Below are 20,801 nucleotides of genomic sequence, written 5' to 3' on the forward strand. Positions count from 1 at the left end.
CCCCCCTTTTTACAGTTGAGGACACTTGTGCACTAAGAGGTTGTTACTTGCTCACACTAACCTGCTATTAGCAGGGAGCTAGGATTCAAATCTGCATCTGTCTGACTCTAAAACCTTTACCTGCCTTTGATCCTGCCTCTTCCTCATATACTTGGAGATGAGGCAGCAAGTAGCCTCACCTTCACCCATGGATTTCATTTTACTGTCTCTGTGTCACTGGCAGAAGTTTAAATCAGACTTTGCAAACAACCCAGGCCAGTTTAAAAGGAAGAAAAAGTCATTTCTGAAGCCTGGATTACATACTTTGTTTGTACTGTGTGGATTTTCCCTCAAGGTTCTCCCTCTCTCTTCATTGCACTTTCCTTTGAAATCTAATCCACCAAACAGCCATCAAGAGGTGAAGCCTGGCTCCAGAGAGGGGGTATCAAAGGAAGGAGGAGGAGTTTGAGCCTCATTTTCAATTTGCTAAACCTTTCAAATTCTTCCCCAAGGCTTCAGTTTGGTAAAAGAAAAATAGTAATGACTTATGTTTATCCTGGGGAATATGTGTTTTCCATGCCCCCTTAGGAAATGTCATCAATGTGTTTTGAATTTATTTTTTGCTTGATTCATCAAAATATTGTTGCACAAGAGACTTTGGATGTCCAAAGAGCTGTCTTTTAAAATAAATGTCTTTTATTTTGCCTTTGGAAACAGCTAATCACATTTTATCAAGAGTCAGCAGCCTTCTTTCTTCAAAGGACTGAATTTAAAACTAAAAAGGTTACAGATGGGGAGAAAGAGGGGTCATGTACGACAACCACCCCGTAACATTAACAGGCTATAAGATGCCCAGGACTATACAGTGTGAAGGTTTTGAAAAGAAAACTTTAGGAAAATGATGGCTCATTTAAAAATATTAGGAAAATTTGAGCAAAAAGTAATTCCCATATTCCTTACCTCGTTGGGAGAGAGTGGTGGTTAAAAATGAGAGTCCAGATTCTTCAGGGACTCCCATTATTCATTTGTTAGATCATCTTTGCCTATCTTCTTTATTTATTGCTTTTTAAAAATCCTTTTTGTTTCTTTCTTTTTTCATTTTTGGTTGAAAAATGTCCTTCCCTTTTTTATGGCATTAATCTTCTGTTTCTTTGCTCCTGAGGTCCTCCTAGTTCAACCTTCATTTCTATAGTGATTTTTCCTATATTTCTATTCTTATATTCCTATATATCTATTTACATAGATACTCTTTTTTTTTTTTACAGCTATTCATAATATTTTATTTTCAGTAAGAGTAGACTCGTAAGGTATTCATTTTTTCATATGTGATTTTGGTAATGTGTATTTACTTTTTCTTTCATCTATCTCTTCAACAAACAAAATTGGCTTTGATTATTGTCTCTATTATGGGTCTGTTTCTATTTTTTCTTTCTTTTTTTTTTTTCTTTTTTTTTAACATCTTTATTGGAGTATAATTGCTTTACAATGGTGTGTTAGTTTCTGTTTTATAACGAAGTGAATCAGCTGTACGTATACATATATCCCCATATCCCCTCCTTCTTGCGTCTCCCTCCCTCCCACCCTCCCTATCCCACCTCTCTAGGTGGTCACAAAGCACTGAGCTGATCTCCCTGTGCTATGCGGCTGCTGCCCACTAGCTATCTATTTTACATTTGGTAGTGTATATATGTCCATGCCACTCTCTCACTTCATCCCAGCTTACCCTTCCCCCTCCCCTTGCCCTCAAGTCCATTCTCTACAACTGCATCTTTATTCCTGTCCTGCCCCTAGGTTCTTCAGAACCTTTTTTTTTTTTAGATTCCATATATATGTGTTAGCATACGGTATTTGTTTTTCTCTGACTTAGTTCACTCTGTATGACAGACTCTAGGTCCATCCACCTCACTACAAATAACTCAATTTCGTTTCTTTTTATGGCTGAGTAATATTCCATTGTATATGTGTGCCACATCTTCTTTATCCATTCATCTGTCAATGGACACTTAGGTTGCTTCCATGTCCTGGCTACTGTGAATAGAGCTGCAATGAACATTGTGGTACATGACTGTTTTTGAATTATGGTTTTCTCAGGGTATATGCCCAGTAGTGGGATTGCTGGGTCATATGGTAGTTCTATTTTTAGTTTTTTAAGGAACCTCCATACTGTTCTCCATAGTGACTGTATCAATTTACATTCCCACCAACAGTGCAAGAGGGTTCCCTTTTCTCCACACCCTCTCCAGCATTTATTGTTTGTAGATTTTTTGATGATGGCCATTCTGACTGGTGTGAGGTGATACCTCATTGTAGTTTTTTTTTTTTCATTGTAGTTTTGATTTGCATTTCTCTGATGATTAGTGATGTTGAGCACCCTTTCATGTGTTTGTTATATAGATAATTCTATTGCTATATATTTCCTATATTTCTATTCCTATATATCTATTTCTTCCTGGTGTTCTATATCATAATCCTGAGTTTTTCTAGTACTAATTAGTGTTGTTCTTTCATCTTTTGTATCATTTTCTTAATTAATTTTATTCCATTTTGGAGGATTAGGTTATAGTTTCATCTATTTAGTGCATGTGTCTTTCTAGTATGCTTTCGGTGTCCTTAGGGATGCTTTTTTTTTTTTTTTTTAAAGCAGAGGTTCTTTTTTTCTTTTTTTTTAAATTAATTAATTGATTTATTTATTTTTGGCTGTGTTGGGTCTTCGTTTCTGTGCGAGGGCTTTCTCTAGTTGGGGCAAGCGGGGGCCACTCTTCATCGCGGTGCGCGGGCCTCTCACTATCGCGGCCTCTCTTGTTGCGGAGCACAGGCTCCAGACGCGCAGGCTCAGTAGTTGTGGCTCACCGGCCTAGTTGCTCCGCGGCATGTGGGATCTTCCCAGACCGGGGCTCGAAACCGTGTCCCCTGCATTAGCAGGCAGATTCTCAACCACTGCGCCACCAGGGAAGCCCCATAGGGATGCTTTTAAATCTTCTTTTCATATAAGCCAAGAAAGATAAAGTGACTTTCCCAAGATCAAATAGCTACTAAGTGGCAGAGCAGGTATTCACACACATGTTTATCTGACTCCAAAGCCTGTTAATCTTCTTACTAATCATATTTATCATATATTGAAAATCTACTGTGTGGCAGACAATTTACAAACAAAATCTAATTTAATACAGCATCTTGCAACATCTTTTTATTATTGATGAAGAAACCAAAGCTTGGAGAGCAACTGCAGATGGTTGTGGGGACTTGTGGTGGTTTCAACAGCTCTAGGGTACTAGCTCCTTAGTTCCTGCTCAACAGAAATGGTGTGGTTTTAACAGCAGTAATGGAACTACCTCAGCAGCTGAGCACTGCATGTGGGCTGATGAGCTCTAATGCAGAGGGAGTAGCATCTTCCTGATATTTGGGTAATAATTCCTTTCTTCCTTTTGCTACTACAACCCTGTTCTTTCTCCCCTATGCTCTTTTAGCCCTTCCAATACTTTTGTTATCAATTCTCTGAATTAAATCCCCCTTTGATTTAAATAACAAAGTTTGTCTTCCTGAATCAGACACTATCTGATGCACTTACTTGTTTCCATTCATTATTTTGTTCATTTAACAAATATTTATTGACTACCTACTAATGTTAAGGGTATTTTGGAAATAATGATTAACAAGATAGACAAAGTCCCTGCCCTCATGAAGCTTGTAGACTAGTGGGAAGAAAGATAATAACTAAGGAGTTACACAATATGATTTCAGATTGTAGTAAGTGCTGTAAAAATAGAAGTCGGTTAAACAATAAATAATTGTCTCTCTTGTATAAATTAAGTCAGAAGGTAAAGGCAGGTAGCCCAAGAATAGTATGATTGCTCCAAGTAATCAAGTCTCCTTTTATTTCAGTACCTAATTTGCCTAGAGTGTGACCCTCTTCCTGTGGTTCAATATGGCAGGCAACACATCCAAGTTCCATGCAGCTGGATAGAGGAAGGGATTAAGAAAGTGGCAAAGAACAAGAGCTAGCTCTCTTTTAAGGGGAGGTTTCTGGGAGGCTACCATGCAATACTTTGATTATATTTTACTGGCCTGAACTCAGCTACCTAGCTCCACTTAGCTGCAAGAGAGTCTGAGAAATGTAGCCACAGGCCCAGTGAAAAGTGGGAGGGGGGGCGGTCTACTACTAAGAAAGAAGGGGAGAATAGACACTGGCGTAGACAACTACTAGTCTTTACCAAAGGAACTAAACAAAGGGATCTGATTGCAAGTAACCTGAGGTCTGTTTATGGACACTCATTTAGAATGATTCTTCTTTTTTTTTCATTATTTTATTTTATTTTATTTTTAATTAATTTATTATTATTATTTTAAAATTTTTGCTTGCATTGGGTCTTTGTTGCTGCGCGCGGGCTTTCTCTAGTTGCGGTGAGAAGGGGCTATTCTTCATTGCAGTGTGCAGGTTTCTCAATGCAGTGGCTTCTCTTGCTGCAGAGCACGGGCTCTAGGCACGTGGGCTTCAGTAGTTGTGGCTCGTGGGTTCAGTAGTTGTGGCTCACAGGCTCTGGAGCACAGGCTCCATAGTTGTGGCACACAGGCTTAGTTGCTCAGCGGCATATGGGATCTTCCTGGACCAGGGCTCAAACCCGTGTCCCCTGCGTTGGCAGGCAGATTCTCAACCACTGCGCCACCAGGGAAGTCCCTAGAATGATTCTTTATAATCTCTCTCCACCACCAAATAGAAGGTTTCTTCATGGCAGAGACTTGATCTACCTTTCTATTTCCAGTTTGTCCTGCAATACGTCAGACTTGATTGATATTATCATGTTTTTGGAAGTGAATATGATATACAACCTTAAAACAACTCAAGAAACCACTTTTAGCAAACATTGCAGAGCAGTATGTGTGATCTCAATTACTCTCACCAGACTATGAGTTTCTTCAGTCAGTAAATCACTGAATCTGTCTTTCTAGAGTACTGAATATCGTCTGTGGTATGTAACTGGGTGTTAAAATGTGTTAGCAATATGCCTCTGGGGATCTCACTGAGGCCTAATGCAATCAGAGAAGGATTCATTAAGTGGGACTTAGGCTGGTGAAAAGCCTTTTTCCTCACTGGCAGGAAATTAAGGACAATATTTGTATAGCATTTTAGTACATCCTCACAACATCATCCGATGCCATATTTATTTTTATCCTTATTTTATAGATGAAGAAATGGAGGCTCAGGGAGGGTCAAGATATTCCACTTAGCAAGTGGCAGAGCTGGAGCTAGAAACCAGATCTTAGGAAACCAAATGCACCTCTAGGGAAAGAGAGATTTTCATTTCAGTAAAATTAGTACCTTTGTGGAGAGGGCCACAGCATCCTTTGATTTCACTTTCAGGAGGTTGATAAAGTAAGAGCGGAAGAAATGAAGGCAAATCATTTTGCCAGGTCTTTCTAATTACAGAATTCTGATAATCAGCACTGTGATTAGAAGCTGCTTTATATACGACTACGATTCCCAGCATGGCACAAGGGACCGCTGGGAAGACTTCGACTCCCAGCATGCTGTACTTTGGAACTCCCAGTCCCAGAATGCAACGCTCCCCCTTACTCAGAGGGCCGTAGAGACTACAGTTCCCAGCATGCAGAGCTGCCCCCAGTTTCTGGCGCCCCGCCGGACCCTGCTTCGGAGAGACGTTTTGGACTCCAGAGGGCGGGCCCTGGAGTCCCAGCCCCCTTTGGGGGACGTGTCTGCGGGGCGGTTCTGGCCCGTTGGGCCGGTCCAGACGGAACCTCGAAGGGATGGGTTGGGGCCTGGGCCGGGCTTCGCTCAGGCAGCGTCTGAGACAGCCCCAATGGGGCCCTCGGGGGGCCTTCCTCCCTTTGAACTGCGGTGGCGGGTGGGCTCACTGTATCCTGCACCTTTCAGAGTAGGGGCCGCCATCACCATGGTCACTGCTGCGAGTCGGCCGTGCGCCGGCGGGCCGCGGGACATCCTGTGGCGCGTGAGTGCTGCGCGCACTGTGGCAGGCGCTCGGCAGCTGCGGGGGTCGGGCTGGGCGTGCGGGCTCTGGTCGCGCGTGCGCGCTGGACGGGGGCGGGGCTGGCTCGAGTGTAGTGTGGGGAGTGCGTGGGGAGGGGGCGACCCAAGCGACTTATTTCAGGGTTGTGGGGGGCGTCCTGAGTGGAAGCTGGTTACAGAGGGCACGGGCGTACTAGGGAAAGTTGGTTACAAGTTGTGTGTGTGCGGAGCGTCCTGAGTGCAAACTCGTTACGGCGTGAGAGAGGGGTCCTGAGTGGAAGCTGGTCATAGTGGGAGGGATGTCCTGCATGGGAGTTGGCAGAGAATGGGGAAGAGTTGTATGCAACTCTGCTAGGTGCACAATTAATAACTTGTTGATTACTTGGGATAAGAAGCGGGAAGGAATATCCGGAATCGGAAAGAATGTGGTATGACCTTAGCAGAGGCTGGTCTTGGGGACTAGGTGAGCAGGACAGGTGTTTTGTCAAATTAGAGGAATGTGTGCACTGTGGGCTCGAGAAGAGGAGGTACTTCCTTGTTGAAGTCCAATCAACAGTTCTTCCTCCATTCTGTGGAGGGCACAGAGATATAGGAGTAAGATCCCTTTTAGGACAGTGCTTCTACCACAGCGGCACTGCCATCTACTTTGTATCCCAGGTTACTAAGTCTTACCTGTTCTTTACCACCTGTATTATCAGTCATCGATGTCCTGTAGATTGTATGTCAGAAACGTGGCTGCAGTTTTTTTTTTTTTTTTTTTTTTTTTTTTACTTTCTCTTTACCACTGCCTTCCTTCAGACACTGTAATCTTTGGCTTGGGCAATTGGGGTGGACTGCCTCCTGTTTGTCTCCTGTCTGTGTCTTGTCCCCTCTGATCCATCTTCATTATAGCCACCTTACAGACACAAGGGTGTTTTACCTTCCAAAATATAAATCTGATCGTCACTTGCGTGCTTAAAATGCCTCAGTATCTCTTCTTGTGTTCAAGTATTCAGCAGTAAATCTTGTGCCTCATATGGTAGGCACTGGTGAGTCAGACATGAATACAATGCAGTAGTTGCCCAGTAAGGAGCTCATATCTAATAAACACAATTACAATATACAGTTGGTTCCTGGAAAATGAATACACTTTCAGATATTGACACATCTATCAAACCTAGAAAGACAAGTATAAGTTGCTGTAAAGTACAGTTGTAAACTAATTGAGACCTCCCTCACCCCCCAAAGTGTGATATTTAATGTGACATCTGACTCTGGACTAAAACAAGCATCAGTTCACTGATACTACAAGTTTCTGGAGTGGTGTGTAGTGTTACTAATAGTAGTAACCGTTAGCGTTTATCTGTAGCTGCATGGACTGTGATCTGGGTGTAAATATTAGTGATTAACATCCTGTATGAAAAGATAGGTTTTGCATAACTGAAATAACTGAAATAGTTTAACTGACTTCATGATTGAGGGATTTTTGTTTGTTTAATTATAGGTTTTGGGCTGGAGGATAGTTACAAGTATTGTCTGGTCAGTGCTGCTTCTGCCCATCTGTACCACAGTATTTGTCATCTTCAGCAGCATTGATTTATTTCATCCTATACAGTGGCTGTCTGGTAAGTGATACTCAGTTTGGGGAAAACAAATTTACAGGACCCACTTCTCAACATAAAAATCGCATTATGTTTTAAATAATTTATTTTAATTGCTGTATTGACAATGACAAAACATTCACTTTGAGGTATTCTTAAGGCATTCCCTTCCTAACATAGGCCTTTTCACTATATAATAAGATTAGTAGACACATCAGAGACTGTGTAGTATTATCACATGAACAGAACGATCATTAGAAGACCACATAAATAAAAACCTAATTTTGTTTATTTGTCTCTTCTATTTGGCAGCTTTATTGAGGTTGTCTTTTTAAGGAAGTGAACTATTCCTTTTATATATTTAAAAATTGTAGGTAGAAAATATGACATACCTTTTTAAAAAGTTTGTCTAAAATTAAGACTACTTTGGGACTCTCTGGTGGTGCAGTGGTTAAGAATCCGCCTGCCAGAGCAGGGGACACGGGTTTGATCCCTGGTGCAGGAAGATCCCACATGCCACGGGGCAACTACCTGTGTGCCACAACTACTGAGCCATGTGCCTAGAGCCCGCGCTCTGCAACAAAGAGAAGCCACCGCAATGAGAAGCCCGCACACCGCTACGAAAGAGTAGCCCCTGCGCGCCGCAACTAGAGAAAGCCCGTGGGCAGCAGTGAAGACCCAGTGCAGCCAAAAATAAATTAAATAAATAAATTAAAAAAAAAAAAGAATGATACCCTGGAATCTGATACATGAAATATATTAAAAAAATATTTCTATATTGTGGCTGATAAGAAAGATGAGAAGAGAGAAAAGGAGGAAAGACTAAGGAACATAGAGTTAAACTGAAAGATTGATGAGGAGGAAAAGATTGGAGCAGGCTAATGTTTCTCCAAATCCTTGGAGATAAAATTAATAAATTCATTAAACTATAACTATTTTATGTTAATAATAGCTACCAATTATTGCTGCCTACTATGTGCCAGGCACCATGCTAAGTACCTTAAGTATAATACTTCTTATCCTTCCTACAACCTTGTATAATAATGACGTAGTATCCCTACTTAAATGAGGGAACTGAGACTCAGGTTATAAGTCTGTGCAGAGACACAGCTAGTGAATAACTGAACTAGGATTTGAATATTGGTCTCTGACTTCAAACCTATGTTTTTCCACTCTGCCACACTAGAATTAAAAAAATAAAAAGAGAGAAATGTTCCCAGAGTAGGTTTTGAAGTCTTTAAAGTCTTGCCTAAGGCCTAGAAGCACAAATACTCTTGAAATTCTTTTTTTCCCTCCCTCTCAGAAACAGTAACAATAAATTTCTTTTGCTTTGGAAAGTGGGAAGTATGTTGTTAATTTAATTTTTCTGAAGAAATGCCAATTTTCAAAGAGTTAAAAGCTTTACCTTGTGACCTTTGGAGAGATATTGCTGCTAAAGAGTTAAAGTCATTTTAAGTTTTTTGTTGAAACATATCAATCACTTCTTGGGTGAGTCTCACAGGTCAAATGAAATTAAGCCATTAGCCAGCACAAGGATGGCAAGTATTTCTGTAACCACCTTGCTGCATCTGCATCACTCATGAGCTGGGCTGTCTAGTTGCAACCTCAGAATATTTCAATATTGTAATCTAGAGCCATTACCGATTGTTCAGTACTGGCACTTGAGATAAACACTTTCTGCCATTTCATGGCCCAAGGGTATCCTAGTATCACTTTCTCTTCAGATTGGATTTGATTTATGCCATTTTTCTCATCAAATATTACTTGTATTCTTAAACTTTTGCTTCACAAAGTCTTTACAGAGAAACTGTAGTCCTTCCTTCCTTATTTCCAGTCACATGAATCAGTTCTTTCACTCTTTTATCTCAGTATAATGCTTGAGGAGTTTAATTGTGGATACTGAATAAATATTTTTCAATAATTTTGGTAACTGAATTAAAATTTTAAAAATAATTGGTTTCATTATTAAGTCTTAGTTTATTTAACAAACATATGTCCTTATTTTTATATTTCTTGTTCATGTTTTTAGGCATAATATGTACGTATTTTAAACTTTACTGCATTTTTTAAATGGAATATTGATTGTTGAACTACTCTAAAATGTGAATGTATTAGTATTTCACAGGGACATCATGATTTTTGTTTTTAATTTGGCTCATTTGGATGATTTATGGATTATGCTATTTCTAGAAATGCTACTTTTTTCTAGCTGTAGGGACTAATTGCATTTATTAAGAAGAGATCTGAAAAATATTATTTACATTTTAAAAAGAAACTTTGTTGGTATATTACTAAATGTGGTACTTCTCTGTTTCACGTGATAAAATGTTTGCATATGGTATTATTTTGTCTGATGTTAACATCTGGGTCATCTAAAAGAAATTCTAGTATAATGTTAAAGGACCTGGAACTTGGTCCAAATAACTCGCGCTGTATGTAGTTCTTGAGTTGATGTCCTATAGGACCCATCAGCAGTGTATGAGTAAATTTTTAAATAAAAGATAACTTTTAAAATTAAAATTATAGTTGTGGTTCAAGCCCCTTTTCTATTGCAGTATACTAAACATGACTATATGACTGAATGAACTTACTAATTCATCTCTCTTGTGTTTTAGATTCTTTCAGTGATCTGTATAGTTCCTATATAATCTTTTACCTTCTGCTGCTGTCAGTGGTAATAGTAATAATAAGTATTTTCAATGTGGAGTTCTATACAGGTGAGTTTTCAAATATTAACCATCTTTAAAATATCTGAATTTATTTTACTAAGGGCAGACTCAATGCATTTTGTATGTGGATGTGTACATCAGAGGCTGTGTTTTATGTCAGAGTTTAAAAAATGTATACAGAATTATTATATATGCTTTGAATGTCTTACCATAAAATTTATTTGACCAATACATTCTCTGTTTTTAAAAAAATAATTAGAACTCTTAGGACAAATATTGGATGATTCCACTTATATATATGAGGTATCTAGAGTAGTCAAATTCGTAGAGACACAAAGTAGAATGGTGGTTGCCAGGGGCTGGAGGGAGGAGGGAATGGGCAATTGTTTAATGGGTATAGAGTTAATGGGTACAGGGGAGGATGGAAAAGTCTGGAGGTGGATGGTGGTGATTGTTGCACAACAATGTGAGTGTACTTATACCAGAAAACTATACACTTAAAAATGGTTAAGGGACTTCCCTGGTGGCCGAGCTTCCAATGCAGGGGGCGTGGGTTCAATTCCTGGTCAAGGAACTAAGATCCCATGTGCCACGCAGCGTGGCAAAAAAAAAAAAAAAGGATAAAATGGTACTTTTTTTTAATGTGTACTTTATGATATACAAAAATTTAGACCTTTAATAATTCACAGCTGGTGTTAAAGTTGTGATTCAGCAGATATATTATAAAAATAACTCCTTTATAGAGTAAGAGATCAAGACCAGATGATTTCTAAGGTCCTTTTCAAATATTGAAGTCTATAATTCTATGGTTTTCCAACAAAATTTAAAATATCATATGTTTTGCCTTGGGAGAATCACCTGTTAGATTTCAGAGCTTTTTACTTTTTGTCAATTTCTCTTCTTGCTCTTCCTGCTGTTTCAGATTCCTTAAATCTGTCTTGAGGTAAAATGAGAAGCTTTTTCTGATACTTCTTTTTTTCACTATAACATCATTCTTCTTTTTAGCTCTTTAGTACCTCCTTGTTAGATATGGTATAAAATGTCACATTGTTCTCTGGATTTTATAGTACACCCTTTTCCTTTGCTTTTCTAATCCCTCACTACTGGCTGATGGATCTCTTTTTCTTTTCAAGCCGTCTACAGAACCTCTTGGTTTACAGCATGTGTTCTTTCACACTGTCCCATGTACCTGGGTCATCTAGATTTAGATGCCAGACAAGGGCTCTCCAGCTAGTCATTCTTTTTTTTTTGGCCTCGCCACGCGGCATGCAGGATCTTAGTTCCCCGACCAGAGATTGAACCCGTGCCCCCAGCATTGGAAGTGAGGAGTCTTAACCACTGGATCACCAGGGAAGTCCCCGTCTAGTCATTCTTAAAGCCTGACTAGTCACTTTGGCTCATTCCTTCAACATTCCTTATGTATTACTTTATGCCATGCATTGTGTGGGGATAAGAGATGTATGGTCCCAGTTGTCCCCAGGGGATCACAATTAATGCTGAGAAAGACAGTAATACGTGGATAGTATGGACGTATATAGAAGCACCATTTACCCAGCATGGGGAGCTTCCTGGAGGAGGTGATGCTTGAACCAAACCTTAAAGAATGAGCTGTGTTAAGTAGACACGGAAGAAAAATGATGTTTTAGGGAAAAGGTGTATCATATAAAAAGGCTTAATGACATGAGAAGGTTTGGTATGTTCAGAGAATGAGTCAGAATATAAGTCAGTTACACAGTCAGTAGGCCTTGTGGGCATCTCTGGTGGGGAGGGGAAGGTGATAGCAGCCTCTTCCCCAAATTGTAAAGCACCTAAGCCCTCTCCCTTTATACTTAATTTTGCACCTCCCCACAATCTCTTGGTGTGTATCAAAAGAAGAATGTGTACAAAGATAGGCCAGGGAACCCTGTGCCAACTGTTTTCAAAAGTCAGCACCCCTCACCTCCCACCCACACTTGCTTCCCCCAGCTCACTTCTGAAAACCTTTTAGGATTATCAGAGCAGTATTAGAAATTCCCATGCAAGCATTTATTTTAGTATTCAGTGTTATCATTAGTTACCTGGTTTGTGGTTTATTTTTCACAGATGGACTATATATTGACAATTTAAAATGCTGAAATAAGGATAACTTGCTGGAGGGCAAGCACTATCTAAAAATTATTATTGTTTATTCCTTTATGGCAGTGAGGGGAGTGCCAGGGTAGGCACTATTTGAGCTATCAGGAAATCTTAATTTAAAAGAATTGAAAAATGTTAATCATACTATACTTAGGTTTCACCTCTCTAGATCCTTTGGTTTTTCTTTTTCTTTGTGCATCTGTTTGTATTCAGTCTTTTTTCAAATTATTTTAACTAAGAATTTTTAACTTGGTATTTTTCTGTACTATATTTTACATTGACTCTGGGTTTCTTCCTGCCCTTTGGCATATTTGTGCAAAGATGAGAGGGAATAGTTTAAGTCCTCTAATTTCATATGCTGCAGATTATAAAGCCACAGTCACGTGTTTTGTTTGCAGTTGTGCCTTCCATTCCCTGCTCGAGACTGGCACTGATAGGGAAGATCATTCATCCTCAGCAGCTCATGCACTCCTTTATTCATGCTGCAATGGGAATGATGATGGCTTGGTGTGCTGCGGTGATAACCAAGGGTCAATACAGTTTTCTTGTGGTTCCCTGCTCTGCTACTGAGAGGTAATATTACATATATTTTTTATAAGGGTGCTTGTTTAGTTACTAAGCCCAAAGTGACCTATATACATTAATAGTTTATGGATGTCCTTTACTTTCCGGACTTCAGTAAAAAGCGCTTTTTTACATACATCGAATGTTTTTGATGTTTTATGTTTGTTGAATTCAACAATTTTTTTAAACCATTTATTTTGTACAAGGTGCTATGCTAAATGCTGTTGGATTTGTTAGCATGATTCACACATGGACTGTAAGCTCCTTGAGAGTTGAGAACAGTAGGGGATTTAAGACCTGGACGCAAATGGATATAATAGGAGAGAAATAGGAATGTATGAGAAATAGGATTTAGTAGGAAGAAAGTGAAATGTGCAGATAAAACCTCTGGGGGTTCAGAAGGCAGGGAGGGATCCACACATGGCTTCTTGGAGGAGGTGGTATTTCGGTTGGGGTTTGAAGGAAGGACAGTATGAGAAGAATACCTTCTTCAGTAGAGAACTTTTATAATTTCGAAACTTACACAGTTCTTGAACAGATGGCATTGATGTAAATTTCAAGTTTATATTCTGACTTTAAAAGTCAAAAAAATCATCTTAAGTTCTCTGTTATCCAATGACTTTAAGACAGTATTCATGACTGCTACTGAATACTTGATTTCCTTTTGTCCCCCAGTTACATTATATAAGGCAAGTTTTTTTCCTAATGCAATAAATTTTCTTTAGTGAAAAGGGTCCCCGTGAGGGATTGCCTAGTTATAAGAGCAACACAGAGAGAAGCCCAAAGTTACAGCATCTCTATCAGGTTATAGCCTTTATTTAGAATTCTTCAGTCCAGATGCAATTTACCAACTCATAAGCACCATTGCTTACTGTCACAGGGGACTTTCTTACCCTTACCAAATTTCTGGAGGAGCAGAGCTAGAGCATTAACTAAAGGTCAAGTTCTCATGCATCAGGGAAAAGGGTTTTGTTAATCTTTTGCCCACACTTAACTCCTTTGTTAGAATTTGGGGCATTTCTTAAGTAATTAAGTCAAAGCTTTGCCTTCAGTAAATAATGAGCCTAAAATAGTAATATGTGTCCCTGACTGTTGAATTAATAACCTAATTTTTCCCCTTCAGCTTAGATAGCCCTGCTGCACAAACTTGCTTAAATGAGTATCACCTTTTTTTTCTGCTGGCTGGAGCATTTATGGGCTGTAGCTATAGCCTCCTGTATTTTATTAACAACATGAACTATCTTCCATTTCCCATCATACAGGTAAGCTATGATTTGAGCATTACTTTATGTCAGAATTTGGCAGAGTTAAAATTGCCTTGGTGTTTGTATATATAACTGGCATCATCTGATTAATTCAAGATTTGATCAGCAAAACTTGGGACTGAGATCCTCAAAATGCCATTTGGAGAGGAGATCTTTGTCTTCATGAGACTTCAGTGTCTGTTTGAGAGCTGCAGTTGCCCTTCCTGCTGCCACTCTCAGAATACCTCTTTGTTCCACTCTTTCCCTCCCTGCTAGGTAGTGGCAGTTGCTGTGACCTAGCAGGGCTGGGGGAGGATGATGATGACATTCATGCAAAGTACCTCTGTGCAGCTGCCAGCTTCTTTTTGAACCTAAGAACCTCATAAGCTTGAGAATGTACAACTAAGTATAGAATGTCAGTTACTGTCTCATCCTTTTCAGAACAAGGCTTGATGTGCATAAATAAAACAGTTTTGACTGGTTTGAGTGGGATAGGTTTTAAAAATTCTACTAGTTTGGTAGGAGCTGTCTCTTCCTCTGGCAGGAGAGAGAAAGATGGGTTGAGATTTTTCCGGTGCCATCAAGGCTTTCCCCAGCCTGTTGCTGCTATTCTTGACTGTGCTATTATTCGCTTCATTCCCACTCTAGGGCATGCTGAGTACTGGGCTTTGGAGCAAAACTGTTAGGACCAGCCCCTTCCCACTAGGACCCAGTCTGGTAGGGAGGGAGGGATATGTAAATAAATGATGTTCCACAAGAGTGTAAGTGTGAGAGTGTGACGGATTAGGATTCTCCTGGTTTAACTAAAATTTTCACATGCCTGTTGCATCCCTGAGAACAATCTGATGAAAATACACCTACTGCAAGGAGATAGTGCTCACAGGATCTGGCCCTTATCTGGATCTGGCCCTTATCTCCCTGCAGTCTGTGAGTATATGAACAAAGAGTCCTATTTACAAATTCTTCACATCTTGTGAAGGTGAATTAAAGCAGAGTGTCAGCTTTGCCACCTCAGAATTTCAAAAGGAGAAAACCCCCCAAAATCCTGTATAGAAATACCCATGGTGAATCAGCTTTGATCCAAACATAGTTAAGAATATAGGAAATGAAGAAAAAAAAAATTAGAGAAAAATGAGATTACCCCCAAATATCTTGCTCCTCCATGGACTTGTGTTGAAAGTAACCACCTATTTAACATCACGGATGTGTAAGAGTGAACAAGGGGAGTCCAGGATTGACAGTACTGATAAATTATTGTTTCTACGATGTACTGTCACATTTGTAAAATTTGACTACTAAATTTTTTGTAATAGCTTTTGATAAAATCTTAGGTTCATTCTTGTGTATTCTTCCAGACCCTTTACTGTACATTTATATATATAGTAGCTATAATACTACATATTTTGTGGGGTGGGGTTTTCATAAAAGTTTTATATTGTACATATTATTCAGTAACTACTTTTTTCATGTAACAGTATGAAAAATTAGATGTTTTTAAAAAGCTAGTAATTTTAACCACTTACCATTAGTCCATTAGGTTTTTTTTGTATAAACTTGCCTATGCTACAAAAACCAGTTCTGTTGCCCTTATTAAATTCTCAATGACAGACCGATAGGGAAAAGCAGAACGTTGGCATGGAGTAGGGGACAAAGAAATGAATTAATGCCAAGACAGGCTTGGCAAGTTATATGCCAACAAGACTATTTGAGAGTATTAAATGAGATAAGATTTATAGAGCCTGGCACATAGTAAATATTTGAATAGGTACAGGGTAGCTCATAGCCAAATCACAGAAGAACCCAACAGGGAATTGAAAAACACTTCAGCTTGGGAGCAAGAAGAGGGTATATTAGCTGTTCTCTGCATATCTACTGAAATGTCTACCTGCTTCCTTAGCCTCTCTGGACCCTTGTGAGTGATGATGGAGGTGAGAGCTGCAGTAGGAATAGTTTAGGGACTATGCCCTTTTTATTGGGGGGTTGAGGTGAGATGGTGGTAGCACCCAGTAACTGCATCGAATAGTGCAATTCCATGTCTTGGACTTTGAAAATATCTGAATAAATCAGGATACTTCAAGCTGTATGGTTAGTGATCGAGCATTCATTTCACCTGGGCTGCTTTTTGTAAGATGCTATGGGAATCTGCAGACGTGGTATGAAGACATAACCTCTACCTAAGGACTATAATTCTTTGCTGTCCTTTAGCTTCTGAAATCCTTAGAGAAGGATCAGCCTTAATATAAACACAAAAGAGGACCAGAATTTGGGAAGTCCATCTTTGGTTCTTTGGGTTTCCTTAGATTCTTTCCAATAATTTAAAAAATATTTTTTCCATTGACATTTTTAGGGCCGACAACTCTTGTTTCACAAGAAGTGTAATTTTTTCAGGAAAAACATTTCATATTTTTTCATATTTGATTCTTTTCTCTTAGGTTGTTAGCATTGGAAGGTACCCACTAAGGAACCATTTAGCTGGTTCAGCCTTCTTGTCTCACAGATAATTAGATAGGAGACGAGGCTGACTTAGTGTTATACAGAAAGAGGAAGCACTAGAACTCGGGTCTCCCAATTCTTAGTGTCGTGTCTTCTTCACTACCTCCTGTTTTTCTGCAAACAGCATGTGAAAAATTTTAGTGTAGAGGCAGCATACATTATCTTTAAGGTTGCAGGCTCTGAAGCCAGCCTGCCTGCATTAAAATCGCAGATTTTTCTTTTGCTAGCTGGTAACACTGGTTAAGTTACTTACCCTCTCTGTGCCTTGGTTTTCCCATCTGTAAGATGGGGATAATAATAGAACCTCCTTCATGGGGTTGTTGTGAGGTTTAAATGGATTAATGCATTTAAAGTGCTTGGAACACTACCTGGTATGTGGTAAGCATCCAAAGAATGTTAGCTGCTATTGTTGTAATTATTATTATGTTTTTTGTACTTACTCCATCTCTGTAGTCCTTACTATAAGTATAGATTGATATTGTTAATTTTCTCATTTCTGATCTCATATCAATGAGATGTTGTATAATGTAAATATTAAATACTTTAACATCTGAAATGGATGATTTTTTTACCTCTGGAATAAACTTTGTCTTTTTATGCAGCGATTATGTTTTATGTGTGGACTGTTATAGTTATGTGCTTGCTTTGGAATAAAAAAGAACCTCTGTTTGAATGTCATTTGTTTCTGGTTTTCTTTTCTTCCACAGCAATACAAGTTCTTGCGCTTCAGGAGGTCTCTGCTTTTGCTAGTTAAGCATAGTTGTGTGGAATCGCTGTTCCTGCTTAGAAATTTCTGCATTGTGTATTATTTTCTTGGTAAGAATTTCTGCTTTTTGATACAGTATATGTATTAGCTCACAGCTCAGAAAATATCAAAGTCATTCTTGATTGTATTTATATATTTCCTACAATTGTAGGTATGTGATTAGCCCAGCTGATTGCTTGTTTCGATTAAATGTTTAGATTTAGATTCAAACGTTCAAAGACTAGTTAAGAGAGAATATTGTTATAGAAAATGTGGTGTATACATACAATGGAATAATAGTCAACCTTAAAAAAGAAGGAAAGCCTGTCACATGCTACAACATGGATGAACCTTAAGGACATTATACTAAGTGAAATAAGCCAGGCGCAAAATGACAAATACTACATGATTCCACTTATACGAGGTGTCTAAAATAGTCAAGGGACTTCCCTGGTGGTCCAGTGGGTAAGACTGCAGACTCCCAATGCAGGGGGCCCAGGTTTGATCCTGGTTGGGGAACTAGATCCCACATGCATGCCACAACTAGGAGTCTGCATGCCGCAACGAAGATCCTGTGTGCCACAACTAAGACCTGGCGCAGCCAAAATAAATAAATAAATAAATAAATAAATAAATATTTTAAAATATATAAATAAATAAAGTAGTCAAACTCTTAGAAATAGAAAGTAGAATAGTGGTTGCCAGGGGCTAGAGGGAAGGGAGAAGGGGGAGTTGCTCAATGGACATGGAGTTTCAGTTTTGCAAGGTGAAAAAGTTCTGGAGATGTGTTGTATGACAAGGTGCCATACAGTGTATACACACTTAAAAGTGGTCAAGATGGTAAATTTTATAATGTATTTTTTACCACATAAAAAAATGTATCCTTTAAAAAAAAAGAGAAAATATTGTGTATCATTTAGTCATTACTCTATAAATAACATATTCCTTTTTATAACTTTTTGTAACTTGCTAACTAATACAACAGAAATACCCTGTTGCTAAGGGGACATTGTAGAATTTATTAACATAAATTTTAAGCACAAAGATGCAGTTTATTTAATATAATGAACAGTACAAGCTGAATGGAAAACCTTAATCTCAATAGCAACACATATTAATATAAACAAAATCCAGCATTCTAAAATACTGTTTTCAGACTGTAACATTTTCTGGCCCTACCTTTTTCTGTGGATTTTACAAAATTGTTCTATTTGTGCATAGGCCATTCTGTTGTCTACTTTAAAAAACTTTTAGTTTATATAATCCATTTTTCTACATAGCTTTTATAATTGTCATTTTAATGTTAACACTTTGTTGTTTTCTATTAACCTACTGCAGTAAGCCTGGACGTTCCCCTGTTGTTGTATCAGTACATTTGGGTTGACGTAGCAGCTGTGTCAACATATCCATGTCAACTATTTCTTCTATAATTCCAGTTATGTTTCATTCAGATTTCATTTCCAGTGTTACCACTTTTCATTTCTTTGTTGCACTTTGGTCTTTTTGGCCAGTTTCCTCTTTCAGTTTTTCATTTTGGTAAAATGTCATGGAGATTTATCATGGCAGATAAGGAGGCAACACAACTACATGCTTTGCTGTCTGTGCCAGAACTGAATAACAGACGTGAGTGACTAATCACTAACAGACTTTGAAAGAAAGGATGTCCATCTGTTATCTACATACTGATTTGTGTACTACTGAAAAGCTAGAATTGCTATATTCAGTTATGCACAGCTAAGGCCACAGTAACTGAAATTTGAATTGTGTTGTTGCGGGCTGGTGTTATTAAACCACAGTAACTGAAATATGTACATGTTGGACCTGTGCAAAGCAAGGACTGCCTGTATTTAGAAATTACTCTCTTTTCCTGCCCATTCCTAATCAAAGTCTAGCATTTTGACTGAGGTCTTGGTGTCTACTTGGTCATCTCATCCACCTCATGTTCCAAAGCATGATTAAGATTTGTTTCATTAACTTTTTATGATTATAGCATGGTATTTTTTCATTTCAGGCCACATTCCCAAAGCTTGGATTAGCACTGCTATGGACCTTCAGTTAGATGAGTAAGTGATCCTGAAAAGTCTAATTTTAATGCTTTTAATTGTCTCCATCCTTTTAGATGTTTGCTACTTTCCAGTTGTTTTATTTAGATTTAGCCTTTAAATTTTTTAAAAAATTGCATTCATTTTTGAATACACATAGTTCACATAATTTAAAATTCCAATGGTATATAAAAGGATGTACGGTGAATCTATTGGCCCCTGTCTCTAATCACCCAGTTCCTTTCCCCAAAAATAAGCAATGATAATTCCTTTTTTGTTAGATCAGCTTTTATGTAAGTGGATTTCTTGAGTTGCATGGACATACCTCTCTTCTGTTTTTCTCCTCAATAATCATTCTTTGCTATGTTGTGGTAGATAAGCACCATACTGTGGTTTTACTCTAATTTTACCTGTGAGGAAACCAGATTTGAGTCAGGTCACGTGACCAGTTGAAGGTCATAAGTAGCAATGGGGTGGCAGCACTGGGGTTTATTGTTCTAGTTATTCCCTATGCACTTTGCACATAGGCAAAGCTTTAATCTTTATTTAGCGAATAAATGTAAACTCCTCTATTAGTATTTGTTCTTTTAACTATTGGTTATTCCACTGTGATACTTTTGTATGATCTTAACTACTACCACTTTTGAGGAGTGCGAATATTGACATTTATGGATGTTTGAGGTATTATGGTTTCTCCAGTGTAGATTTCAAAAAATTCCTAACTTTTAAAAGTTGCTAGGTAAAATTTAGTTTTGTCTTCTGCTTAATCACTATATATGAAACCAAATGCGTGGGTCATTTATTATGTTAGCCCAGGTTTTATACTTGGTCAAATGGAAAGAGAAAAATAATAATGGTATTGATAGAAATTTAATATAATACTTTTTTCCTCCTTTCACTTAAAAAATGTTTTGTTTGTATGGCAGTGCCTGATATTCTGGACTTAATGTATGCCAGGCCCTCAGTGATGCTTATTTAAAAGCAGAAAAAAAACTTTATCATCCCCACCGCCACCCCAACCCCAAGGAATGTCAAGTATTACGCTGGGCACTCCTAACATAAACTGTTTTAAATCTCATAAAAGCCCTAAGAGGTAGAATGAAGAGATTATGCCACCATATGTATGAGGAAACTGAGGGTAGGTTAGGTCAAGTGATTAACAAAATCACAACATTTACAAATAGCAGAGCCAGAGGTTCTAGTCCTGTTTTCACAATTGCTAAGTGTGTGATTGTAGGATTATGATGACTTTGCAAATTGAGCTATTCAAGGTTTTGGTAACATTGCCTGCATTCCCTTTATTTAGCATTCTAACAGAGTTTCTAAAATTATTTTAAAAGTAAAGTTTGTTATTTTTAGATAGTACTTTGTGTTCTTAACTACTATG

General features: G+C 38.4%; 1 protein-coding gene across 1 annotated transcript in view; it reads left to right on the plus strand.

Annotated features, from left to right (window-relative positions):
• The first annotated feature begins 5,819 nt into the window (after window positions 1–5,819).
• Window positions 5,820–20,801, plus strand: part of NDC1 (NDC1 transmembrane nucleoporin) — a 47,297-nt gene continuing 32,315 nt past the window's right edge. The window contains exons 1-7 of the mRNA XM_061186570.1: window positions 5,820–5,945; window positions 7,446–7,566; window positions 10,158–10,259; window positions 12,725–12,899; window positions 14,014–14,152; window positions 17,335–17,443; window positions 19,384–19,435. Of these exons, the coding sequence (XP_061042553.1) occupies window positions 5,889–5,945; window positions 7,446–7,566; window positions 10,158–10,259; window positions 12,725–12,899; window positions 14,014–14,152; window positions 17,335–17,443; window positions 19,384–19,435 (755 nt within the window). The 5' untranslated portion in view covers window positions 5,820–5,888. The remainder of the gene's footprint in view (window positions 5,946–7,445; window positions 7,567–10,157; window positions 10,260–12,724; window positions 12,900–14,013; window positions 14,153–17,334; window positions 17,444–19,383; window positions 19,436–20,801) is intronic.

Source organism: Eubalaena glacialis, chromosome 3, assembly GCF_028564815.1.
Source record: "Eubalaena glacialis isolate mEubGla1 chromosome 3, mEubGla1.1.hap2.+ XY, whole genome shotgun sequence".
Lineage (NCBI taxonomy): Eukaryota > Metazoa > Chordata > Mammalia > Artiodactyla > Balaenidae > Eubalaena > Eubalaena glacialis.